This window comes from Stegostoma tigrinum, chromosome 9, assembly GCF_030684315.1.
Source record: "Stegostoma tigrinum isolate sSteTig4 chromosome 9, sSteTig4.hap1, whole genome shotgun sequence".
NCBI lineage: Eukaryota > Metazoa > Chordata > Chondrichthyes > Orectolobiformes > Stegostomatidae > Stegostoma > Stegostoma tigrinum.
Genome location: NC_081362.1, coordinates 48,489,993 through 48,517,606, shown reverse-complemented (window position 1 = coordinate 48,517,606; position 27,614 = coordinate 48,489,993). Strand labels below are relative to the sequence as shown.

Genomic DNA, 27,614 nt, shown 5'->3' with positions numbered 1-27,614 from the left:
GACCCGGAAGCAGTCCTGTAGCAACCTACCGGAAGTAGACGTGGCAGATGGAGCGGTTGCCCAGTGTGAACCTGGTTCGGTGTAGCCGGCTCTGGGAGGTCGGGCTTCAGTCTCTCTCGGCAGCTGCCTCGGTGTGAATGCGGTGGGGACGGCCGGTTCGTACTGTCAGGATGTTATGTAAAGGGCTGCCGGCCGGGCCTGCCCTGTTGTTGGTATCTGCTGTGGTGAAGATAAGCTGGAGCAGGACAGCCCCTGTGTTAAGTGACGATATCCCGTTCAGGATAACATGGCCCGGGGCAGAGTTCACGCTGGTCAGTACATCAGGCAGACCACTGGGATTTGTCTTGTAAACCGTCCAGCATCGATCATCCTGGAGTCTCTGAGGATTAATGATAAATCTCCACCAGCAAACCCCGGGGCGGGGGGAAGCACACGGACTTTCTTTTATTTTGAATCGTAGAACACAATACTGTTTTTTACCTAAAAGATTGAGCTTAGAGTGAATATACTGTCTTTGACAGTCGAGAAATATCCAGTTGGATAACGAAATATCTGTTTAGTGTGGGAATACAGGGTGTTTCAAAGGTTAGTGTATCTACTGACCATTGGTGAGGTGGCAGGATTTGGGAAGTGCTGTGTTGAAATTTCTTGAAATACTTCCAGCCGGCTTTGACAACTCTCATTCTGCCCTGATCATAAGTGGTGCCACTTGGAATCGGGATTTAATGATAACATGGGTACAGTGTGTAAATGTGCAATATAGCACACACTGGATGAAGTATTACAGTTAAAGGATATGTTTGTAACCAAGTATTATACCCTGCTGGCAGTGACGCTGGTTGATGTTTTTCTGGTTGTTGCCAAGTTAATCGTTAATTGTTATAGACTAGCGTAAGCATGAGATTGGCATTTTGTAGATTGACGCTTCTTAAAATATTTTCTTTGAGCTACTATTGGATTATTACATTAATTGTTTACGCTTTTTTTCCCCTTCTTCCTATGGCTTCTCTTGCAACGTGATCTGTGTTCCTATGAAACAATGAAGCAAATTGATCCATAATTTGATTCAAATCTTCATTGCATCATACATTAGCTTGTCCATTTTCCTTTTGCAAGTGGCCAGAATTTATTTAAAAAAAGAACAATGCAATATCTACAAGCATTCAAACTAGTATGAATTTTGATCTTGTTCCTCAGGACTGTGTGCTCAGTAACATTAGGTCGTGTCACCAGTTTTGTATTGATGTGCCTTTAAAATAGCTTTCTTCATCTAAAACTGGTTGTGTGTTAACAGTGTTACGTTCTTGCTGCAGAAGAAAGTAGAAGGAGTCCCGTTAATTGTCACAGTACCTCAATTAAAAATGTATAGCTTAAGATAAGGGAGGAAATTTGAACCTACAGTTATGTTTGAAAGTTTCTGTAGAAGTTAAAGATGCAGTCAATTTGATTCCCTGTTTGAATATCTCAATTACATTTACAACAAAAGCATACAAATTGGAGAGAGCTCATTTTTAAGCTGCATTACTTATTGCAATTGTATATTGTATGTCTATTTCATATGCGTGCATACATATTCAAGATTTTTGCTATGTAAACTCATCATTCTTTTAAAACTGTGGTCAGAGATAATGGGAACTGCAGATGCTGGAGAATCCAAGATAACAAAGTGTGGGGCTGGATGAACACAGCTCGCCAAGCAGCATCGTAGGAGCACAAAAGCTGACATTTCGGGCCTAGACCCTTCATCAGAATTTCTAGGCCCGAGACGTCAGCTTTTGTGCTCTTAAGATGCTGCTTGGCCTGCTGTGTTCGTCCAGCCCCTCACTGTATTCTTTTAAAACTAACTATTATACAATTCAGTAATAACTTAAACTAAACTAATGAATAATACCCGTTCTTTAAATACAAAACATGGTTAAACTGGGATGGTAGGACGCATAGTGTGTCTTACCAGAACCAGGTGAAACTTGATGGGGACTAGTTAGAAATCAAACAAGTGTATCTGCATTGTCGGCAACATGAAAAGGGAATTATTTGTACATTTTGTTCCAGGAGACAGTCATACTTCTTAAAGTAGATCATCTTGATTTAATCAAGGACAGAAAAATGTAACTGCAAATCTGATTCCCAACAACAGCCTGACTGCTTTGATGAAGGACCCTCAGTCTTTGATCTTGTCCAACAGGTACAAAGTACTTGCCCTTATATGATTCAGGGCAAAGATTGCAGGGAAGATTTGCAATGTGACCATGTTAGTGTGGTATAGGAGGCTATTCAGATAAGAAGTTAAAATGAATGCAGTAGAAAGATATACAGTTTAGACATTGTTCTCTGCAACCAAGACCAGGAGTCCAAAAGTCTGTGTTGGCTGCCATCTCTCCATCTTGTCGACTCTCAATGCTCACTCATCGTTGCTCTGTTGAGCTCTCACTGCATCATCAATAGTGTGCCAACTTGAAAATATGGAAGTGAGTGAGCAGAGTGATGAGCAGGATGTATCTAAGATTTGGAAGGAGGAAGCCAACAAGGTTTCAATACATGGCAATGAGTGGGATGCATTGAGAGTACAGGAATAGGCAGCAAGTAAGTGGTGACCATTCACAGGGCACATTAAAATGCCATCATTTACGAGCAGTGAGTGAGATATAGCAAGGGCTCAGGATGAATGGGGAGTGAGGAGGAGACAGTGAGAGGTCAGTAATGGCATGGTGAGTGGGAGAGAATAAGAAGAGATAAGCATTCAACAGGTGCACAGCAATAACTACCAAGAATTACATCAGTGGACAGGGTGGGTGCTGACTTTCTGTTCCAATTTGATTTTAGGACATGTGGTAAATATCCCGGGGTACTTGCTGTTTTAAATGACAGACATAATAGAGCAGGTGTGGCAGACAAGTTCTGATAGTAAGAGTGACAGGAACAGGAATGAAGAAAATTCTTGATTAGGAAGGTCTGGAAGTAGAATTCAGTATAAGGGGAGAGGATGTGAAATAACGAGATAAAATGCACTGCCTAACAATAGTTATGACATTGTATTGGCTATTAATTAATAAATAAGAGAAATTTGTAAGAAAGTGTACCAGTAATCTTAAGGATACATTAATCTTTGCATAAAGCAGACAAATCAAACTGACAGTGTTTGCAGGACAAATTCATGGTATACATTTGAAACTGTTTTCTAGAACAATCCAATGTGGAATAACCGGAAAACAGGATAGTTTATTCTTGTGTGATAAGAAAGAGTTCATTGATAATCTCATAATTCTTGTCCAGTAATGTCATAATCCTGGAGAATTTCACATTTGAGAATAACATGTGGATCCAAAACTAGAATCTAAACCTAAATAAAGCTAGTTGCATAGATATGTATAATGGGTTGGGTATGATAATTTGGAAAACCAGATGGAAAGATATGATAGTAAAAAAGCAATAGCAAACATTCAGAGAAATATTTTGAAAGTCTTATTGCATTCTATTGACAATAAAACAAAGTCCACAGGAAGAGCAGCCCATTTGTGCCTAATTAAACAGCTTAAAGATGCATTTAGATTTGAACAAAAATGCTTATGATGCTGTTAAGAAGAATATTAAGTCTGAGGACCAAAAATAATGATAGGAGGAGGACAAAATAGAATATGAGCATAAAAGAGCAAGAATTAGAAAAACAGATTCTAAAATTTCCACAAGTATGTAAAAGTCGATAGGGTTGTGAGAGTAAATTTGGATAAGAGTAATGGATATGACAGGAACAATATGAGTAATGGGTAGGACAGATTGTGAGAGTAAACATGGGTATGAGTAGCTGAGACAGCAGAAATTGTAAGAGGAATAAGCAAATAGCAGATATTTACATAAATATTTTGTATACTTCTTCATGATAGAGGAATAGACCTGATAAATTCACAACTGGAGAGATGGTATAGGAGGGTGGGATTTAAATTCATGAGAGATTGGGGCTTATTCTGTGCTGGCTGAGCGGATTGCACTTCTAGCAGGATCAGGTCCATTGTCCTGACAGTAGCATTCACTAGTACTGTGAGGCAGGGTTTAAACTAGAGCTGGAGAGAAGAAGGGATCTTGTGCAGGGAGACATGATAGAGAAACAAATATAGGAATGAAAGATAGTAAAGTAGAAAATAAAGACCGAAGGCAGAGAAAACAGGACTGTAAATAAGTTGGGCAGAGTAAAAAAAAATGCAAAAATGTTGAGGTAAATCTTTATTCCACAGAAAACCTTAGTGTATCTGAATACATAGAGTGTTTGCAACAAATTGGATGAATTAACAATGCAAGTAGTTATAAACAGGTACAATATGATTGTGATTACAGAAACATGAGTACAAAATGAACAAGGCTGGGAACTCCATATCTGGAGGTATTCGTGTTTGAATGGACAAGGAATAAGAGGTGGGAATGGCATTATAAGTGAAAAATAAAATCAGTGCAGTAGTGAGAAAGGATTTTTGCTGAGAAAACCTAGGTGTCGAATCAGTCCAAGTGGAGTTAAGAAGCACATTACCCATTTACGTAAAAGGCAAGATGACTTTTTGGCTTGATGGCAGGCATTTTTTTTAGTGGTGAGCACCACTCATGTTGCTACTCATGATAAAAGCATGAAAGACCCAGCTTCACCTAAAGATTGGACTTTTGTGTTGGGTAATCTGAGGTAGACTGGGCATTTTTAAAGACCAAAGTGACAGCTCCATGTCTGTACGTGATTTTGCCCGCAATATGCAATGAAAAATGATCTTATCAGGGTAGCCGTTGTCTTACAAGATGACTTTGTTGTGTTCAGTTTCATCTTACAAGCTTGCACGGTGCAGAGAGGTCTTGTAATCCTATTTGCTAATAACGATAGTGGCATGTTAGCCTTCACTGCAAGGGGATTTCAGTACAGGAGCAAAGATATCTTACTGCAGTTGTGTAGTGCCTTGGGACCACACCTGGAGGTATTGTATGCAGTTTTGGTCCTCGTATCTAAGAAAGAATGTACTTGCCATACAGGGAGTGCATCAAAAGTTCACTAAACTGATTTCTGGGATGGCAGGACTGTCATGAGGAAAGATTGGGCCAACTCGGCCTGTATTCATTGGATTTTAGAAGAATGAGAGGGGATCTCAACAAAACATCTGTATTTCTTGTGGAGCTGGGCAGTCCGAAGGCATGATGTTTCCCAAGGCTGGGAGGGAGGGTCTAGAATAAGTAGTAAAGGTCTTACGATACTGGGTAGGCCGTTTAGGACTGAGATGAGATATTCTTCACTGAGAGTTGTGAACCTGTTGAATTCTCCACCACTGAAAGCAGTTTAGGCCAAATCGCTGAACATACTTTAGTCTCAGAGAATTCTTCTTTTTAAAGACGGTAGGCATATAGGTACAGTGTGGAGGTGGAGGGTCAGCCATGATAGTTAAGTGGTTGAGCAGACTGTGTAGACTGATGGTGTACTTTTACTTTGTATGTTTTTTTGTCAGAAATGGCAGGGAACTGAAAATCTAATGAGTTGGAAATTTAAAACAATAAGTTTTAGTAAACGAGAAATACGGTAGAAATGAATTGAACTAATAGGTGATACCCCGGTCCTGATGGCCAACATTTTTTAAAACTATTTTACACAACTTTTCATACAAATGCTGCAGGTGCAGTGAACGCATTGGCTGTGATCTTCCAAAATTTTCTGAATTCTAGAGCAGTCTTAGTGAATTGGAGCATTGCAACTGAAATACTACTTTTCAAGAAAGCATTGAAAAAGGAAATAGAACAGACCAGTTAGTTGATCATCAGGCATTGGAAAACTCCCGAATGCATTTTCGGGAAATGACAACAGGCAATTAGAAAATCTTGATGTAATTGTGCTGAATCAGCATTGTGTAAAGAAAAGAAATTATAGGTTGACAAATAATATTTAGTATTTGTGAGGATTTGTTAGGAGTGTAGACATAGGAGAAAAGGAAAAACTGCTCTGTGATTAGGTTGGAACTTTCAGGTTGGCTATCTGAAAATGTTTGCAAGGTTTTTAGATCTGCGTTCCACACTTATCCCTTGTTTGTGCAAAAGAAAATATTTTGTACCAACAATATCATGCACTGCTTTAATAGTTGAAGACTTCTGTTCACAAACTGTTTTTGAAATTTTGAAGGTTGAGTAACCTGTGCATTGTCTGCAATGTTTATCCAAAAAATTGCAAATCAGTTTATTCATCCTTTGCTTCTTGTCTTTTAACAATTCACATTCCTGTTTGAAACAAGAAAATGGCATGTATTGATAAAGCAGTAAAACACCTCGCAGTACTTTACAAGGAAGTACACAGCCCTTATCCAACTTTATTTTTGCTACTAAATTTCCATACTTTGCCTTTCTATTAATGCTGCTTTATACAAATTATTAGTTAATGCAGTAATTTTAGTACAAAAATGAATTGCCAGAACCAGACAACTTGTTCTTATATTATGTTGTGTGTGTTACTGGTGTTAGCTACATCTAGCTTAGAACATCGCAGTAGGCTTGAGTTTTCAAAAGTGAGTGTGTGTTATTGCAGTGCAGTAATTGCCTCTTACTTCATACATCTATATTCTTCATGCTTCATAGAATAATGGAATCCCTACTGTGCTGAACGAGGCCAGTTGGTCCGTTGAGTCCACACCAATCCTCTGAACAGCATTCCCCATGTCCCTCCCTCCAGACTCAGCCCTCAACCCATTCCTGTCAACCCACAATTACCATACCTAGCCCACCTTGGCTGCTCAACCCTTGACACAACAGTCCACCTAACCAGCATGTCTTTGGACTGTGGAAGATAACTGGAGCACCCAGAGAAAACCCATGCAGACGTGGCGAGTATGTGCAAATCCCCACCAACGATTACCCGAGGCTGGAATTGAACCTGTGTCCCTGGTGCTGTGAGCCACTGTGGCACCATAATTTCATATGCATTCCTGAAAGTGAGTTATCTTAATTGAGTACAGGTAGGGTCAGAACGATGATGATTCCAGCAAGAATCTTTTATTCGTATTCTGTATTTTATAAAGTTGAATGGTTTGCTTTCAGGTCTTTGGGTATAGTAGCGTGAGTTTAAGTTCTTTGGTCTTTATAATACTCTAGTTGCAGGAATGTAGAAAGTAAATAATAGACAATTCTTAAAATCCTCTCTTTTGGTTTTAGCCAACCACAGGCGGCCTGTATAGACCTGATGACTACATAATTATCACTACAGTGCATAATGAAAAATACAAATGTATGTTGCCTTCGATTGGGAGTGGAGACCAGGTAAGCCTAGTATTTAACTGTTTCGTTGGAAATGCTCCCTATAATAGTTGTGTAATGTAATAGGTTATGTATTACTATATTGTATGAATTTCTTTTCTAATTTAACACTGATTTCAAACTACAATCAAAGATTCCATGTTAATTTAAGTCTGTCTTCTGTATGTTTTTTTTTCTGTGCAAAGCCACTGATGTGGTGACCCTTGCTTAAAAGAACCCCTTTTTGTGTAATGAACCTTTTTTTAAAAAGGTATGCAAATAGATATAGCTTTTTTTTTCAGTTGTCTTTAGATTCAGGAATGGTGCCAGAAGACTGGAAATTTGAAAATGTAATTTTTTTGTTGGAAATGACAGTGTAAAAATAAGAGCAACAATTACCGGCCAGTTAGTTTGTTCAGTAGTATGTGGGGAATACTTCTAGAAACAATAATTCAGGATAAAATTAATAGTCACAAATATAGGTTCATTAAAGAAATTGATTTCATTAACAAAAATTGTAACTTGGAGGACTTTTTTGAGGAGTAACAGAAAGAGTTGATGAGGGCAGTGCGACTGATACATGGACTTCCAAAAGGTATTTGATACACTGCTGCTGAACAGACTTAAGAAAAATCTATTGTTCATGGGATAAAAGTATTAGTAGCAGCCTGGACAGGAGTTGGCTGAATGGCAGTCTGGTTAATGGATGGCTTTTTGGTTTGGAGGAGGTTTTATAGTAAAGTTCCCCAGCAGCCAGTGTTGGAACCCTTGGTTTTTCTCTATATTTATGTATGTATCTATCTATTCCTCTATTTATGTGTTTATTTGTGTATAAATAAAATAAATGACTTAGACCTTAGTTTGCAGGGCGCAGTTTCAAAGTTTGTGGTTGATTCAAAACCCTGCAGACATTGTAAATTATGAGGAAGGTGGTGTAATATATCAGTAGGATGTAGACAAGTTGGTAGAATAGACAGAAACATGACAGATGAAGTTCAAAGCAGAGAAATGTGATGATTCATTTTGATAGGAACAACATGCAGAGATAATAGAAAATGAACAGCACAAATCTAAAGGGGATCCACGACTGGTGGGACTTGGGTGAATATGTGCATTAATCATAGAATCCCTACGGTGTGGAAACAGGCCAATCAACCCATCTGGTTAAATATCCCATTCTGTCCCTCTTTGTCAATGAATATGGCAGGTCAGGTTGAGAGCATGGTTAATGAAGCATTCTGTATCCTAGGCTTTATTAAAAGGAGTGTAGAGTAACAGAGCAAGAAGTTTACATTGAATTTGTGTAAGACACTCTATCTCGCTGGAAAATTGCATCCAGTTCTGGGTGCCACACTTTGGCATTGGTGAGAGTGCAGAACAGATTCCTATGAATGATCTCCAGGATGAGGAACTTCAGTTATGAAGATAGATTGGAGAATTTAGGGCAGTTTTCTTTGGGGTGGGATAAAGGCAGAGGAGTTTGGATAAAGGTATTCAAATTATGAATCATTGTAATTCATTGTATTTAATAATTCTGAACAATGGCACCTTATTTCTACAATTTTCCTCTTAATTCACCTGCATTTATTAGTGTCTGACTCCATGTAATATCAATATTAAAGTGATAGTTAAGTTTTGACATCATATTTATTCCATTGTTAGGTAATTAAGCAGTGAGCAGCTGTCATGCATTTCGGTTAATTCATGGGTTTGTTCTGAGTCAGTGCTGTTTCAAAGCGTCCCTTTCAGACTCCATATCCTTGCCTCTGGGGTACTTCAAGGATCTAGCAATGGAAGCCTCCTTTTCCTTCACTACAGATTGTTCCATGGCAGCATCATCCAGACACATTTACAGTCAGTTCCCACACCTGCAGCCACTTTTGGAGAAGTAGCCTTCTGTGCCATGATTATTCTGATTGACATTCATCAACTCTGCTCTACCTGTCTATCACGCCTTTCAACTTCACTGTCTCGGCATTATCAAACTGCTTATTCAGATGTTGGATGAGCTACAAATTCCTAAAAGTTGTTCGTGTCAAACCACTGAAAAAAACAAAATCATTATTGTTTAGTCCCCTCCACAAACACTGTTGATCTTGCCCCCAACCTTCTCCCTTGCCCTTCCAGGCTGCTACTTTGGTGCTTTATTAAATTTCCAAACCATTTAAAAGCCTGTTTAGTTTCAGCTTTGTTCTACTGGCTTGCTCTTCATCAACCTATTTGCTGATGACACTTTTTTTATTTATATATTTGTTAACATTAAACTCATTATTCCAATGTTGTGATAGTTGACCTTCGACATAAACTTGAGCTGGTCCAAACCTTGGCTGCCGCTACCGTATCCTGCATCAAATCACACACTCATCTCTCCTGTTCTTGCAGATATTTATTAACTCCTAGTCCACTAATGCCTCGAATTTAAAATGTATAATCCCTGATTTTGTATTGCTTCAAGATTATACCCCATTCTTTGTCACAGTTACTGCCCAAGTCTGCCAGCTCCTCTCTGCCCCTATCCCATCCTGACCCCAACACCAACTCCAAGTCCCTGAATACATGGGATATATTGTAAAAAGCCCCTGAAAGCTTTGTTTTCTTCTTCCGTGTCATCAGTCATTCAAATCTAAATGACAACTCTGTATCATTTGTGTTGTGTGTAATAGTATGGTTTAACTCATCATCATTTAGACTGTGAGTACACAAAAATGTGCAACTGGGCAAAAAGGGAAATATAATTGACATTTACACCAAATGTAAAGATTATGTACAATTATGCTTTGTTTGGAACTGAGGTGAGGAAGAACTTCTTCAGCCAGAGGGGTCTGAATCTGTAGAATTCATTGCCGCAGAAGATTATGGAGGCTAAGTGTGTTTCAGATAGGTTCTTGATTAGTAGGGGGATCAAGGGCTATGAGGAGAAGGCCGAGGAATAGGTTTGAGAAACAGATCGAATGGTGGGGTAGAGTCAATAGGCCAAATGGCCTAATTCTGCTCCTGTGTCTTATGGTCTTATTGTTTCTATTACACAGTTCTGATTGGTTCGACTTTTTCACAGCAACATTTTTTCTTTGAATGTTAAGCATAATGTGTACTTGAGTCCAGTAGCTATTTGAGTTGTTTAACTCTGAAATATCATTGTTGCAGCATATTTTCTGATGTTTCTGTAAGGTTGAATATACAATAACATAGTGATTCAATTTCACTCAGTGGAGGGGCTTGTAGAATAAGTCTTAAAATGGTTGAATAGTGTTTCCAGCAGATGAAAAACATTCAGTTTATTTTGTAGCCGCATATTTTCTAAACCACCACTCCTGGCCCTACAAAGAGAAGTCTGATATTGTTGCGTTTTTTCTGGATAACAGCTTTCTAAAGAAGAATAGGCAATCTGATTGAAATGCATGCTTTCTAATTAGATTTTTTTTCTTTTATACTTTTAGGATGAGGAACATGATTACAAAGGACATGAGCCCAGTGAGCTATTGGAACCACTCTTCAAACAGAGCAGTTGCTCTTACAGGGTAAAGTTGTTTTCAGTTAATTAATTTACAGAATCTGTTTGAGGAAGAGTAAATCACTTTCCTAAGCTCAACAATGTAGGTCATACTTTCTTGCATAGTTTTCTGATCAACTTCAGATGGGGTGGATTTGTGATCTTTTTACTAGATAAGGAGTCTCTGCCAAAAGGTATAATGATAATGGAGAAAAGAATATCCAATCTTATTAACAGCAGTTAAGTATTTTCAATATTGGTAAGTGATTGGTAACTTGGTGTCACTACACATTCAACTATACTTCTTTTTACATTATCTTTCCGTTTCTAGAAGTTAAGACCTCTCCCACAATAATACAGCCATAAAGAATTTATCTGTTTTACTTTGATTTCAATGCTGTTCCAGATTGTAGGCTTACTCATTATAGTGATATGCCCAAGCATGACCAACAAATTACCCACTTTTTTTCTGTAATGTATCATAGCATTTTTTTCTTTCATAAAACAAATGGGAATTAAACCAAGATTCAATCATGGTGAGAACTCTACTTATTTTGATATCTAACCATGTGCTATTGCTAGTTACCTTTTCAGTGGAAGAACTACCATGTTTTAAAGAAGATCAGAGGCATTCGATTCAAATTTTAAGATGTTTTAGGTTTTATTTGTATTTATACTTGATTGGGTACTCTTTGAGTTTAACTTGTACATTTAGATTTTCTCTGTGTCACTTATTTATAAAATAGGAATATAGCTAATATAGAAAATACAGCGGCTAATTTGTACATAGCAAGCTGTCACAAGCAGTAATATGTTAACAACGTATTTGCCTTAATTGATTTTGAATGATAGATCTTGGCCTGGACACTGGGAATAATTCTCTTGCGCTTGGTAAAGGACTGCTGGATCTTTTACTTCCAGCTGAGAGAATAGATGGAATCTCTATTTAATACTGCATCTGAAAAATGGCACATCTGTCAGTACAGCATTCCCTCATTGCCTTTTTGAAATGTCAGCCTAGGTTTTAATGCTCAAGTCTCTAGTGTAGGATTTGAACCTACAGCTTTCCGATTCAGAGGCAGAGTGCTACAAGCTAAGGCATGGCTAGATTCTAGCCAAACTGCAATAAGCATCTTTTATTTTAGTACAGCAATCATAATGGCTCAATATTTTCCACCAGTTTCAGGAGAGAGAGTTCATTTGGTACTTAGAATTAGAAGATCCTGCATCTAGAAATACACAAGGCAGACAAAACACTCCGCTTTCTAGTCCACTGTTAAAGTACTTGTATTACTGTAGTATCTGTTGACTACAAGGAGATCCTCCCTGGCTGTCTGGGACAGTTCGTTTCTGATCAACCTCTTCTGTGACCAGCTTCATCTGATAAGCACAGTAAAATCCGTTCTTTGCTAATACTATTGGTCAATTATCCATTTACCATGTAAGAAACAACGTTTATACTAACGCAACAATCTAGTAAATCATTCAGTCTTCTGGCTTTCAAATAAAATGAACATCATATTCAGAGCATATGTTCTCACCACAGAGACGAAGTGTGCAAACAAAGGTCTGCTGTTCACACCCTTGGTAACTTGTGCTTTTTTTTTTCTGGAAGCATGCTTCCTATGAAGAACATAGTATTCAGTACTTTAAATTTGTACCACAATCCTTTTAGGTGTTCTAAGTTTTTGGTATTTAAAGCGTTCTTTAATCTCCATGATTTTGAGGATGACATGAGGATGTGGAAGCTTTGGAAAGGGTGCAGAGGAGATTTACTAGGATATTGCCTGGTATGGAGGGAAGATCTTACGAGGAAAGGCTAAGGGACTTGAGGCTGTTTTCGTTAGAGAGAAGAAGGTTGAGAGGTGACCTAATTGAGACATATAAAATAATCAGACGGTTAGATAGGGTGGATAGGGAGAGCCTTTTTCCTAGGATGGTGACGGCGAGCATGAGGGGGCATAGCTTTAAATTGAGGGGTGAAAGATATAGGACAGATGTCAGAGGTAGTTTCTTTACTCAGAGAGTAGTAAGGGAATGGAACGCTTTACCTGCAACCGTACTAGATTCGCCAACTTTAAGTACATTTAAGTCATCATTGGACGAGCATATGGACGTACATTGAATAGTGTAGGTTAGATGGGCTTCAGATCGGTATGACAGGTCGGCACAACATCGAGGGCCGAAGGGCCTGTACTGTGCTGTAATGTTCTATGTTCTATGATTTTGTGTTTTCTACAAAATTAATGTTCAATTTGTAAATATTTTTAAGTTCTTTGAGTTATCGATTTATAAGCAAATATTACTTGCCAAATATTTCTGGCAATTCTTTCATACATTGTAGATTGAATCTTACTGGACATATGAAGTGTGTCATGGAAAACACATCCGTCAGTACCATGAAGAAAAGGAAACTGGCCAGGTACTGTGCCTCATTTTATCATTCTTTAATCTTATCAATTCTTCGGTTATTGCAGTGTTAACTTTTATTTCTTTGATTCAGCAGAAAGTTAATATTCAAGAATATTATCTTGGCACCATGAGAACACCAACTAATTCTGAAACCAAAGGTATGAAGCCAACTCTATTAGTAAACGTTGAAGTTTTGTCTATGTAGCATAGGCGTACAGATCAAGCATGTTGCCTCAAACCTGTGAAGAAATCTTCAGTATGATAATAACTATGATGAAAGGTTAATTACACTGAAGGAGCAATGATTAAAAACAATCTCTTCAGATCTGACCATTTTAAATTCTGTTTCATTACTTACTGTTGTGTCTGTTCATGTTATGTGACTCCACTAATCTGTAATAGCGTGTATTAATGTAGCTTTTAAGATAGTAAATCATTTCATTCCTATAAAACCCTTTGCATGCAGCCAACAACTAACATAAGCCAAATTGGCATTGAAACTGGTGACCAAAAAGGAAGGAATTTCAGGAATTTTTAGGATCTAGGTGACTGAAGGCACAGTCACTAGTGTTGCCTTGAAGGGTAGAGGGCATGTTCAAGGCTAAAGATAGAAGAACACTAAATTCTTGCAGGGTTGAGGGCTTGAAAAAGGTTAGAAAGATGAGCAAGACGAACAGAGAATCTGAGGCTGCTTATTTAGAATCAAAAGGAAATGTTTAATTTGTGTCATTGATTCTGCCCGTTGAAATTTTATTTTAACCTTAGGTAATAGAATTTTTAAATTTGGTACGTATGATTTTACCTTTCATTCATTCGTTATCTCTTTGAGACACTTGTTTTAATTATGCTTTAAGTATCCTGCCAAACGAATCAAGGTTTAGAATGATCAGCAGGTGGAATGTAAGATGGGTCTTTATGCAGTAGGTTCCAGAGCTTGTCCAGAACCATATGGAAATCCTTAAAATGGATTTGGAAGATGTAATAGCTCCCCTGAAGCAACATCCACAGTTTCACTCTGTATAAGTGTTCAGTCTTTCACTGAGACAAATCTGAACAGCAGAGAACAACCTCACCGTTCCAGGCATGTGTCAAAACATATATAAACGATCAACTCCTAAGATGGAGCAACCAATTCAATGCCAGGTGAAGAATTATTGTTACGGTTATATTTAACAGTTGTACCTTTACCATGGAAATTTCTTCCCAATAAAGTGGATTTTTCTGCTCTTGGGTTTTTAAAGAGGATCAAAAGTCCTGAGGAGGTGTTCCTGCCACTTGTGTAAAATTATGTATGAACAATTCATGAAATTGTATTTTAAGTACATTCTAGATTTCTATCTCTTTGTCTAGACTCCACTCCAGAACAATCAGAGGAATCTGTAAGTGAGAAATTGAAAGTAAGTGGAATGCAGCTTTTTGCAGAATGATTCCGGTTTGTTCTTACAGATTTCAAGTACAAAATTTTGGGCAGATTAACGAGGCACTTATACTAATGCAGCATCTTTCTCATCTTCAAATTGCTCCAAAAACATTTTGTAGCTAAACTATTATTTCTAGAATTGTGATTGGCCACAAGTTGACAGTAACCTGTTTTATGATCCCGAATTTAGATAATGAAAATTATTTCACACCATTGTAGGATTTAAATCTTGTTTCTTATCAACAATTTGCATTACTTCTAAAATGTCAGCATATTGCCCACAACAACTCTACTAAACACTCATTCTTTACTCTTCTACCTGAAGCTAAATTCTAGGCTGATTGCCTGCTAATACTTTATCCTTAACTATTTTCTTGGCGGTTTTAGTCAGAGGTGGCTCAGTATCACTGTCAGGCTTGGCCGTGTGTACTTTAGAGTTATATGAAATCTCACCTCCAGGTGGGGATAACAAAGTGTGGGGCTAGAGGAACACAACAGACTAGGCAGCATCAGAGGGACAGGAAAGCTGATGTTTTGGGTTGGGACACTGCTTCAACATTGTTTTTATTTATGAATTTGAGACTGTATTGCCGTCATCTCTTGAAGATGGACAGATGCTTATCACCAAATTGCCAATAAAAAATAATTAAAAGTGAAGGGTAATATGTGCATTTAACTTGCTGGTCTCCTGTGTGAGTATTCTTCAGTGTGATGGGCTTCTTAGTCTTCTTTATGATGTCACTGCTGCTGGACACTGGAGATTTTTTAGAGCTAGTGCCAGGATCAAATTAACATTGGGGAAGGTGAAATCCATTCACATGGCTAGATCTCTGTGGGCATCCTTCTCCAAAACAAATGCAGTCACATTTCCATTGACTACAAAATCTGCCTATAATCAAGCACTGCTGTACTACTTCACTTCACAAATCCTCCTTAGCAGTGCCATCTGGAGGTGAGACCGCAAGAACTGCAGATGCTGGAGTCAGAGATAACAATGTGTGGAGTCGAAGGAACACAGCAGGCCAGGTGGCATCAGAGGAGCAGGAAAGCTGATGTTTCGGGTCGGGACACTTCTTCAGATTTCTCCAGCATTTGCAGTTCATTGTTTTAATTTAGGGTTAAAAGTAGTTGTCTCTACCCAAGATGCTGCCAGACCACTTGTCAAACATTCTAATACATCATATTTGCTGAATTCAGCTGTCTAAATGCATGTTTTTCAATTGGGATGAGTAACCAGATGACAGAAACAAGAATAATTTAGATTCTATAAAAGCAAGATTTTCAAAGCAAACATATAAACCAGAAACCATTTACTATTTGTAAAATTCTTGCTATTCCTATGATCTTTTGATTCTATATAAAAGAGTAGTCTGCTCAATCAAAATATGGTTTTAAGAGCGTTTTGAAAAACATTATTAGTTCCTTGTCAGCAGCAACTCTGCTTAAACTCAACCAGATGATCTATCTTAAGTGTCCTTCAAAACAAAATCTAGTTTTCAACTCTAAAATTAGCAATGTCAAGTGAATGATTAGTATTAACAAAGTAAAATGTAATCAAATCCCTGTAAACTTCTGTCACTGATGTGGAACCCATTAAATCAGCATTGTTTTTGACAGTGAACTAACTAATATGCTTTTTAAGTGATTTCATTGCAATTGTAGGCTGCCTTCTGGGTAAACACTCCTCTTAAACTGAAATTGTTTAGTTAAATTATAAAGCAAAAACAAATTTAAGTGTACTTTTAAATTCATCTAATTTCCCATTTTACATTAATTTATCCAATTGTAGATGTGTAATTTCTGATATAGTCCCCTTTTGGAGCAGGTAGAAACTTAATTTATTTTCTAAGATTGAGCTAAGGATACAAAAGAACTTTTTCTCCATCTCTCATATTTTTTGCATCTTTCATGGAGCTACTCTGTGAAACATGAAAGCTGATTCTCCTATAAGGTGTTCCAAAGAAGACAAATTTGCAACAAATTTTTGTTACTATGATTTATGTTGCTGTATTCTGAGTTGTGAATGCTTCCTTTTATCACTAATAACTAAAGATAAACTCCGTCCGTGGTTGTTAATGGGTAAATGTACTAAAGTAGCAATTATCTTATTTTAAGGTTCACACCAAAAACATAGAAGGACAAATTACTCCTTATTACCCAGTGGTAATGGGGAATGGTACACCTTGCAGCTTGAAGCAGAACAAGCCAAGAGTCACTACTGTAATGTATGTCTGCCACCCTGAAGCCAAGCATGAGATCCTCTCAGTTGCTGAAGTTACTACCTGTGAATATGAACTAGTAATCTTGACACCACTATTGTGCAGCCATCCTAAATACAGGTGAAGTAGCCAACTGTACCATGTAATTTCAATTGCCATAAACATTACCTCATTTTTAACCTTAATTTGTAAATAATCTGTTCGAACCACATTTTTGTATTAATTCTCAATAATTTAATGGCATATGTGAGTGTAAACTTTGTTTTATCTTGCTCAGATTTAAATCCTCCCCAGTTAATGACATATTTTGTCAGTCAGTACATGGTTCACCATTAAGGCCTAAAAGTCTTGAGCAGTTAGAAAAACAGCAAGAGGATCTGCTGAAACCATCTTTCACTACCCAAAGAACCCAAGAGGTAACTGTTATCTGAACACTATTTTTGCAAAAAGTTAAGAGAATGTGTTCCTGACTTCTGCATGTAACTTCAAATTGGTTGTGAAATAGAACATTTGTGTTTTAGTACCCGTTCTAAACAAATTTCATTAATTTGAGAAATGTGTACTTGTTTCTTTTGACCATTCTTTGAAACATTAATAATGCCTTCAGATTCTATATTGTTTAGTCATTAATTTAAGTAATTAACAATTTTGTTTGGTAAGGAAAATTGTCTAAATAACAATATCCAATTTTTTGAATATCTGTTGAAAATTATTGAAGTGTTGATTTAAGATACTTCTAATTTTGTTATCTCTGTCCCATGGAGCTCACCAGGTGAGCATATGGCCCTTCCTCAGTGGCCTTTGCTATTTGTTTCTCCATTTTTGAAAAAGCTCCAGTTTAGAACCTCCTCACTTATATTCCTTAACTAACATAAAAGATTTAAGGATCTTCCCATTTCCCAGCTGTAACGGTACATATAATGACTAGCTGCTGAAGTTATGGACGTTTTCCTTTTCCTCTTTTTGACATTGCTATTAAATAAATCCCAATGTAATTTGAATGCTGTGCAAAGTTATTTCAGACTTATAAAGATTGGCAATGATTTGAAACAATGAAATGTACAAATCAGAAACATTCCATGTGATGTTAATGAGATGGATGTACTGAGAGTGTTGTATGGAAAGAAAGTTCCACTTGGAATGTATTTTCAAATGTCTCTTCTGTGTAACTTTAAGAAAACCAGCTCATGTGTTTTATTTTCCATACTGAACTTGAGAGATAAGCAGACCTTTTTTTGACGGTGCTTATGCATTTCAATAAATGACATTGGAAATAGTTTTTCTGTTGGATTCACAATAGGAACTTGACACATCATCCACAAGCGATGAAAAGTTTGTATCCCACAAGTCCATCAGTGTTGGAGGACAACAGCCAGTTGTTGTAGGAACTACTCACATCTCAAAACTTACTGATGAACAGCTTATTCAGGAATTTCTAAGTGGCTCCTATTGCTTCCATGGGGTAAGAGTTCAGTCATTTGCTAGTCTTCTGAACAGTAATCATAAGAACGCTAATTAAGTTAGGGGTCTCTGCAGTAAATATAAAATTGAATCAATTGGCTGAAAGTTTCTGTCTTTGAGAAATGAAGCCAGATCGTAAAGGTGTCTATTTTGAAATACTAGTTCAGAGTAAACTTTTAGGTTAATAATTTACAGTCTACATAGAAATGCTGGAATGGAAAAAAGCTTGTGTTTAATTTGATACCCAGGATTCTAACTCTGATTAATCAGGAAATGAAGTTAGCGTTGGGATAATCAGCACTGAAACTATTTTAATGTGAAATGGATGATTTCTAAAATAAATGTATCCCTCTGGCAAAGTGTAGTTCTCGTGAAAAATAAACAAACTTAGCTCCAATTGTTTTAGTAATGTTAGAAATTATAAAACTGTGAAAGTGTAAAATGTTGGGAGATTGAAAGGGGAGTTTTGAGAAGATTTGTAGCTCAGGTTGAGGTTCTGGGTGTGAGTTTGCTCGCTGAGCTGGAAGGTTAGTTTTCAGACGTTTCATCACCATTCTAGGTAACATCATCAGTGAGCCTCCGACAAAGCGCTGGTGTTATGTCCCGCTTTCTATTTATCTGGTTAGGTTTCCTTGGGTTGGTGATGTCATTTCCTGCATTGGTGATGTCATTTCTTTTTCTCAGGGGATGGTAGATTGGCTCCAAATCAATGTGTTTGTTGATGGAGTTCCGGTTGGAATGCCATGCCTCTAGGAATCACTGATGATGTTACCTAGAATGATGACGAAACGTCTGAAAACTAACCTTCCAGCTCAGCGAGCAAACTCACATCATTGAAAGGGGAGATTGAGGAAGAATAAGAAAAAAGACCATCAAGTGATTTACTGTTGAAAGTCAATTTAAAATGATCACTGTGACAATGAGAAGAGTGGTTGGAACCACTATGCCAGGAACTTTTAGGGCATGGAATAATTTCATTCAAAGTATTTGAGGCAAATGCCATTACATCTTTTAAGGGAAAAGAGAATTAACACTTGAAGGGAGACAAAGGTCTATGGAAGAGAAAAGGGAGTTGAGATTAGTTGTCAGCGTAGACATGGTAAGTTACGTTGCTTTCTATTGCTGTGACCTGGCATTCAAAATGTGTGTATGTGTGATGAAAATTTCTGATGTTATTTTGTTGAAAACATGAGTTTAAAGTGGAGGAATAATGTGTGGATTTAATATAACTGAGTTCGATTTTATTTCTGTAGTGTCTGAATTATTAGGGGAGAATATAGTTTTAGTTTCATATTTTAGTTTTCACTGTGTTACTGAGACATCTGAAATTTAGTTTAATGCATCTAAATAACATCTTTGAAATGCTTGAACTGAATAGTTCAGTGCATAAGTAACAAGGATAGAAGCAAAAAACTGCTGTCATCTGGTGGCAGGAGCTCAGTACCTCAGAAGTACAGAGCCACCCAGGAGGTCGGGCAGTGTGTGCTGGTTCAGTGAGATTGAAAAGGAAATTTCAGTCAAATTTCAAACTGGAGAAATTACAGCTACTAGGCAAATTTAAACAGACATTTTCATTCTTCTAAAAGAAAAGGATGACACAAAAGTGACTTCATTGAGATTGTTAAAATTGAGTGAGCTCAACAAGATAGATGTGGAGAGTGTGTTTCATTTGTGGAAAAATCCAAAACTGTGGACCATAAATATAAGATGGTTACTAATAGGCAAATAAGGAATTTACTCAGTGGCTTGAATTTAGAATTCACTACCATAGGAAGTGACTTAGGCATTTAGCTTAGATGCTTTCAAAAGGAACCTAGATGACAACAGATAAAAGAAGGACTAAAATGACATGCTGAATGGCCAGGATGAGGACAATAAAATGGAAAGAAGCTCGTGAAGAATAAATTCCTACCAGTTAGACGGAGCACCAATTTCTGCACTGTATGTTCTGTGTCTTGAGTGATTTATGTTTTGGAGAGTCTGGTTTTATTTATATGGATGTGCTGAGTTTTGAATACATGTCATCCTACTTGATTGCGTATGATGGTTTCCTATTTTTGTGCAAGGGAGTGTTTGAATTTGTAGGGTTTTATACTTCAGCAAAACTTGCCAGGAGGTTTTTGCTATATGTTTCTGATCTCAGGTTCTAAAGATGGACATTCTTGAGCCAGTAGAATTGAACTAATGATTATCAAATTGAATTTTCTCAAATAATTTTAAAAGTAGAAAAGGTGAGGGAAATTTTAGTCAAATTTCTCTATCCTCCAAATTTGTTGTATCCATCTCCCACTCTCTGAACTTTAATCAAAACAGCTGCAGTGTTGGGGCTGAGTAAGTGAATGCTGGCCATGCATGGTGTTTAGTAAAAGAAGACCATTGTTAATATGAAATACAAAACATGCCTGAGAGTTAAGCCATTAAAGACAAATAATTGTAACTAAAATACTTTAAGAATGCTTTGTTCCTTTGCCAGAAGTGTAATAGGCATCCCTTTTTTGATTTGTCTGTTTCTTATAGTTTATTCGTGTTTTAAAAATGACAACAAAAGAGAGTTTAATTCTGTAGTGGTTTGAGTGGAACATGTTTAGAAACTACTGGTATTTACTAGTTCCCTAGTTTAGATTTCAATTCCTGAAATGTCTACTCATATTGAATTATTTGTTGCATGATATTTCAAATTTGAATAATTTGCTTTACTGTTATATTGGCAGGGTGTAGGATGGTGGAAATATGAATTCTGCTATGGTAAGCATGTGCAGCAGTACCATGAGGTATGTGTGATTGGATAATGCTTTATTTTGTTTTTAGTAAAACGCATTTTTAGGATTTTTAATTTGTGTTTAGAGATTGGAATTAGAAAGGCCATCTGGGTGTCTTTCCAGCAGCAGGACAAGAGGGGGCAGATGGCCTCCTTCTGTAATGTATCGTTGCTATGCTTCTATTGCATCTGACAAGGATTGAAAATTTTGAAGCAAAATTAAAAGCTTGCAGTCAGCATTGCCCATACTTATATGAAAACTGAAGACTGTATCCTGTTTTTGTCAGTAATTATTTTTCATTGGATATGTGTGTCACTTACAAGGCTGACATTTATTACTCATCCCTATTTGGCCTCGAGAAGGTGATGATGAGTTGCCTTCTTGAATCACTATACTCCATCTAGTATCAGTACATGCACACTGATGTAAAGATGGGTTTTCTTAGATTTTGACTCAGCAACAATAAAGAAACAGCAGTGTAGTGACAAGTCAATACAATGTGTGACCTGGAGGGGAATTTGTAGATAGTTGTGTCCTATGCATATTCTGCATTCATCCTTCAGAAGGTACTTGTTTTGATTTTGGAAGTTGCTGTCAAAGAAGTCTCAGTAAATTACTGTACTGCATCTTGTGGATGGTCCATACTGGTGTGTGCCAGTGCATCAGTGATGATTGGTGTGAATATTCAAATCTAGATACTATAATTAAAAATAACAGTACATTTTAACTATCTGGTTTTCTTAATTTTAGGATATTCTGTACACACAAATTAGAGAGTGTTATACACATTTTTCCCATGGCTTCCCTGGTTAAGATAATGAGTAGCTGAGCCAAACACAGGAAGCACACGTGATCAGAGATAGTAGAAACTGCCAATGCTGGAGTCTGAGATAACAAGGGGTGGATCTGGATGAACACAGCAGGCCAGAAATTTTCTGAAGGGTCACCTTCCTGCTCTTCTGACGCTGCCTGGCCTGCTGTGTTAATCCAGCTCCACACATGATCAATATTTGTTGAGTTAAAAGATATCCACCCAGATGATCATTAGGATTGCTACACTCAAGATGAGGCAATGATGATGTGGAGGATTGCATCACCTAGAATTTCTACTTCTAATCAGTGCCCAGTAGAAATATTTAGATGTGCTCATTGTACTCATTAGAATGCTCCACTAAAGAGTCTCTGTCGTTGAAGATAGAGGAGAAATATGTGCAGAGAAACAACATACTTGCATATTCATTCACTCAAATTTGCAAAATATGCGGTTCTTAGTGGCATAGATTGAAATGTAAATTTGGCAGTAATTTGTCTGTCACTGAGTTAACAGCTTTAGTATGGGAGACAGTAATGCTTGGTGGTGTGACAAGCATTAGTTCATGTCTAGAATTGTGTTAATGACTATTAATAGAGAGGCTGAAAGATCTTTACCATGTATATAATTCATGCTGTGCTAAAAGCCTGGAAGTGCTAAGTGCAGACACTGAGTGCAAAAAGTGGTGGATAAAATAAGAGGAATCATTAGCCTCATAGTGTTAACTGTTTCTCCTTCCAGAGATCCTGGCAGACCTGTTAAGTTTCTCCAGCATTTTCTGTTTTTAATATATGGCCTGAATTTGAGGTGAAGGCTAGTGGCTACTTGGTGTACTAGTTTTCCCCAGAAAATAGCCTCTAATACTTTCTGCCTCCAAAACGATTTTTTTAAATATTTCTTTTTGTTTTAAACGATGAGAAGCACATTACAAAATAATTATTTTTTATATTGTATTAAGGATAAAGGAGCTGGAAAAAGCATCATTGTGGTTGGAACCTGGAATAAAGAAGAGCATGTCACATGGGCTGCAAAAAGTTCAGCACGGTCTTACCAGTGGAGAGAAGATGGAACACAGAAAGTGAGGTGAATTTGTAAGGATTTAATGCATAACTCACTGGGTAGCTTCAGCTGGAACATTGGACATCTTTGAGCACCATGCTTCAGGAAAGATGCAAAAGCCTTTAAAAGGTAGAGGAGGTTTATCAGGATATTGTCAGTAATAAGCGATTTTCACTTATGAAGAGAGAGACTGTAAAAGTTAGGATTGTTCTTCTTTTGAGTAGAGAAGGCTATGAGGTAGAGATTTTCCAGATAATAGGTTTCAATACTGTTTCACTATTTACTCTATTCCCACCAACGAGTAGGTCAACAAACCAAAATCGTAGATTTAAACAATTATTTAAGTCTATAGATGGGAGACAAAAAGATTTTTGAGTTATTGGAATCTGAAAAGCTGATTGTAGTAGATTTCAGAAATAATTTTGAGAAATGCTGGACAACAGTTGAGGATGAGGACCTTTTCTAGTTTTGGACCAAAAGCTGGTTGGGGGTTTAAAGATAGTTTGTCTGAAGAGCCAGCGTAGACATAATGGCTTGAATGGCCTCCTTTTATCTGAAAACGTTTCTATGAATAACATTTTTGAGTTATCATAAGCCATCAAATCAATCCCAACTTTTCAGTTCATATGACATTGTGCTCACTACTCTTGCCAAATGTGTGATTCACTGATTGCAAACATTCTTCAGTCATTGTGGATCATGATATTTCTGGCAAAAAATGGAGATGTCTCTCTCAGAATAATTACCTTGTAATGCAAGGCAGCATCATGACATCATGTCAATACCATGCTGTAATATTTTATGGCATTGTGTGAACGCCTCTGTTTTGTTGCTTTTTAACATAATGCAAAGGTTTACATACATTTAAGTACCATCTTTGTGTATTTGAAATATACGTTGCACTCTAATTTCAAGTTTCCTGATTTTTAGACATTTGTAGTGGGTTTTTTTAAAGTGTTGTTCAAGATTGCGGACCTATCAGGTATTGTTCGCAATTTTTCTCTGAAGCCACCATATAAAACTACATAATTTTTTTTGCTCCATGGTCCAGCTACAGAGGAAATCTACAATTATTTAGATAAATCGGGAATCAAATTTTCCTTGATAGAAGTTATGCAAATCTTTTGGCTGGTCTCAACTAGAGGTTAGCACTTTTAGGATGTATTAAAGTTTCTAATTTGAACCTCATAAAGCATTAGCAATGTAGCTTAGTCATAGACTATATGTGTCAACTATTAGTGAACCTTTTACTAAAATTAACTGAGAATTGATGTTGTAAATACTGTTCTAATTGCAGGTAATTGCATTTTTTCAGGGTTGTTTCACATTTTTATGGAAATGGTGACCTTTGTGATTTGACAGGAAAGCCACGACAAGTGGTTGTAAAACTGAAGTAAGTCTAGTATCTGTCACATCACACATCTATTTTTCTCCAGTCATATAGATTTAACTCAGTCTTTCATTTTCCAAATCACTACACCATGATTTTAAAATTTGGGAAATGAAAGACTTAAATCCCTTTATATTACCCTTGCCTGTGTCTGTAATCTTGACTAGGCCCACAGCCTTGCGAGGTGTCTGTACCCATCTAATTCTGATATCTTGAGCATCTTTAGTTTTAATCACTGCACCATCTGTGATCTGGTATTATGTTGGCAATTGACTCTTGTATTGCACCCATTGATCGTTGTGTCTACCTACAACTTTCTTTTATGGCACTCCTTGAAACCTACTGGTTCAACTAAGCTTGGCCATTTGCCCTAATATCTCCCTGGGATGTCATTTGGATCAATTTTTTTTCATAATGGTCATGTGAAGCATTTTGCAATGTATTTTGCGGCACCTTTCATGTAATAATACAAATTTGCTGCACAAAGTGTTTGATTCTCTGGACAGAGTTTAGATTTGTTACATTCTGTAAATGTTAGTAATATTTTCTTTTTTGCTTTTAACTTTATTTTTTTAAATAAATGTATACTCTGTCATAGATGTAAGGAATCAGAGTCTCCTCATGCAGTTACAATTTACATGCTTGAGCCACAAACCTGCCAGTATATTTTGGGGGTGAGTAACATTTACCCATTTTAACAGCTCTGAATGACATTATCTGTATGCATTTTTCCATTTCTCCGTTATAGTTTCTTCAAAATAAACAGCTCATTTCTTTCATTTGTTCTTGGGGTGTGGGCATTGCATTATGGTCATTCCCTAATTGCCCTCAACATGGAAATGGTCTGCTGCCAACTCGAACCTCTATGGTCCATGTGATGTTAATATACTTTGCAGTTATTGGGAAGGGAATTTCAGAATTGTAGTGCAGCAACAATGAAGGAATGACGATATTGCTCCCAGTCATGATGGTGTATAACTTTAAGTTTCTGTAGTGCATCTTATAGATGCTACACCCTGCTGCCGCTGTACAGGAGGTGGGAAGGCAGGAGCTAAATTGTAAGCCTTTCCAGGTTTTGAACAACTTTTGTACTTACTGCCGTTGTAATATGACTACAGCAGCTAGATTTCTCATCAGTGTAACCCCAAAATGTTCCAACTTATTTATCTTATACTTTAGGTCGATTTTTCTTTTCTGTCAGACATTCATCCAGTTTGATTTTGAAAGCATCTAAGATATTTACTTCAACCATTTTTCTTGGTTACAAATTGTCAAGACATTTATACTGCACTCAGTTAAATATTATGGGAAACAAATGCAAAGTAACATGAGGATGTTGGTACATCTTAGCCTCCAAATAAAGCTGGAACAAACTGATGACTTCCTTTGTCACCAGTTAAGTATAATAGGTTGTTTTCTTTAACTGCTTAAATTATATTTTAAAAGATCCCTGAAGTAGCCATCATAAACTTTTAGAAGTACTTCAGTGTACAGTAGTAAAGCCAAGGCATATAAGGATATCTATTGAATCAGCTGGGTCATGCAGCAAGATTCCAGGTTTATTCTTTGGTCTGTGCTAAATAAATGATTGTTGTATCTGGGGCACTGATGATTGATATTGATATGTAAATAATATTGACTTCTGTTCATTGGTACAATAGACAGAGATCAATCTGATGTTTTTCTCAGGTGGAATCACCAATAATTTGTAAAATTCTGGACACAGCTGATGAAAATGGATTACTTTCTGTACCCAGCTAAATGATGACAGCACAGACTAGATTTCTGTTGGAAGAACAAGATTTACTGTGCTAAATATGAGAAAATGAATACCGACGGTGTGGAAACTCCATTATCGGTATTTATCTCTTATCTGTTTATTTTAAAATGGACATTTGAAAATAAGTATTTGATAGATATTTTCATATTAAGACAGTGGAGTGAGTCATTTCACTGTGGTGAGTGCTTGTAAATATATTGTATAAAAATGTAGACAGCATTGAGATACCTTTGAATTTGTATAATGCTTTAAATGATACTTGAAACTTGTACATCTGATGTGCTAAGTGTAATTTTACAAAGGTGTAAATTTTAAATTTAAACTATTTTCCAGATCTTTATTACAAGTGTCACCTTTTTGTTAAATTCCTACATATTCAAATTTCATAGACTATCAAAGAACATTTATAGACTGCACCTCAACCATTGGAATTCCTGGACTGTTTTTGAACGTTGTGTTGTATTTCTTACACTTTTATTTTCCATTGAGTTTTTATAACATTTTTGAAAAGTATTATGACTTCTGATTCCAGATATCCTAAATGTACCTTCTGCCTAATTGGAATAAGCAAGTGTTGTGGCTAAGTTGAATAAAGCATTCTGTTAAGACTAGAATTATATGACAGGATTTCTTTATGGCTGTGAATGAAAATCAAATAGCTAGCATCAGCAACAGGTGCAACATGCTTCATAATGCGAATGTTCACCATGGAAGAATTACAATATAAGTAACTTCTGTTGGAACTAACTAACTGTTCCATACAGGATAAGAATGTTCAGGGTTAAATCCTTGAACTGTCCTTGGATAATTGATCTCAGTGGATTAGAAGTAGGCGGCAATGTAGTTTATCTTAAGCAGAGGATAATTCAGAGAATGCTTTCTCCTCTTCATCACTTCTGAGATTACTTATGTGCCTTTCGGATGTGTACACAATTGCATAACTGTGAATGTGGCCGCTGCTTTTGTTGTCAAACCTCAAGCATAGGTAAAGTATGGCCAATAAATCTACTCCAAAACAGAGTCACTTGCTTTCAGTAAGGTGTGGGAGGAAATGGATTTTAAAATAAAAAGGAGAAAGTCCATTTGACTTCTCTCCATTCGACTTCAGCAACCTTAAGATTAGTAAAGAAGACCAAATTGTCTTTTAAAATATATCTAATATCATGTTCTGACTAAACAGTTAACATTGGAAGTTACCAACAAATTGTTTGCATGGACTTCTCATGATCAACATGTTGTACTTCCAAATTATAGTGAACTGGCTACTTTTAAATCTGTTGGAATGATGTCACTGGATTATTTGTGGTTTTAATGGTTGATTTATTTACATTTTCATTTTCATTTTGCAATTCTTTGTGACAGCTACTGAAATGGATTAATGTTATCTGAATAGCAGTTCCTGTTGTTTGCAAACATAATAAAGCAAGTGGGTTTCGAATGAATAAAATGCTTTCCATCTATACATTCAATTATCATTACTTAGCTGCTATGATGGAACCGCAGTGAGAAAAATATACATCATGAGGATTTAAGTAAGAGAAATCAATCATCATAGAATCTATGGTATAGAATTG

General features: G+C 36.8%; 1 protein-coding gene across 2 annotated transcripts; it reads left to right on the top strand.

The window, feature by feature from the left end:
* Positions 1-38: 38 nt before the first annotated feature.
* On the top strand, positions 39-26,654 carry erlec1 (endoplasmic reticulum lectin 1). Of its 2 annotated transcripts, none has more exons than XM_048536582.1 (14): positions 39-311; positions 7,159-7,263; positions 10,677-10,757; positions 13,074-13,151; positions 13,236-13,299; positions 14,492-14,538; positions 16,677-16,900; positions 17,058-17,196; positions 18,081-18,242; positions 20,953-21,012; positions 22,770-22,894; positions 24,186-24,263; positions 24,859-24,934; positions 25,950-26,654. In XM_048536582.1, exons 1-14 carry the CDS (start codon positions 138-140, stop codon positions 26,019-26,021), a joined length of 1,485 nt encoding a protein of 494 aa, XP_048392539.1. In that variant the 5' UTR covers positions 39-137; the 3' UTR covers positions 26,022-26,654. The 2 variants fall into 2 exon arrangements, with proteins under 2 accessions (XP_048392539.1, XP_059504506.1); XM_059648523.1 differs by having other exon boundaries at positions 13,233-13,299.
* The last annotated feature ends 960 nt before the right edge of the window (positions 26,655-27,614 follow it).

Excerpts from the sequence above, each read along its gene's own strand:
- erlec1 (XM_059648523.1), top strand. The coding sequence starts at position 138 with ATGCGGTGGGGACGGCCGGTTCGTACTGTCAGGATGTTATGTAAAGGG. Across the intron at positions 312-7,158 it reads CCGGGGCAGAGTTCACGCTG|CCAACCACAGGCGGCCTGTA; the intron begins GTCAGTACATCA and ends TTTTGGTTTTAG. Across the intron at positions 7,264-10,676 it reads CGATTGGGAGTGGAGACCAG|GATGAGGAACATGATTACAA; the intron begins GTAAGCCTAGTA and ends TTATACTTTTAG.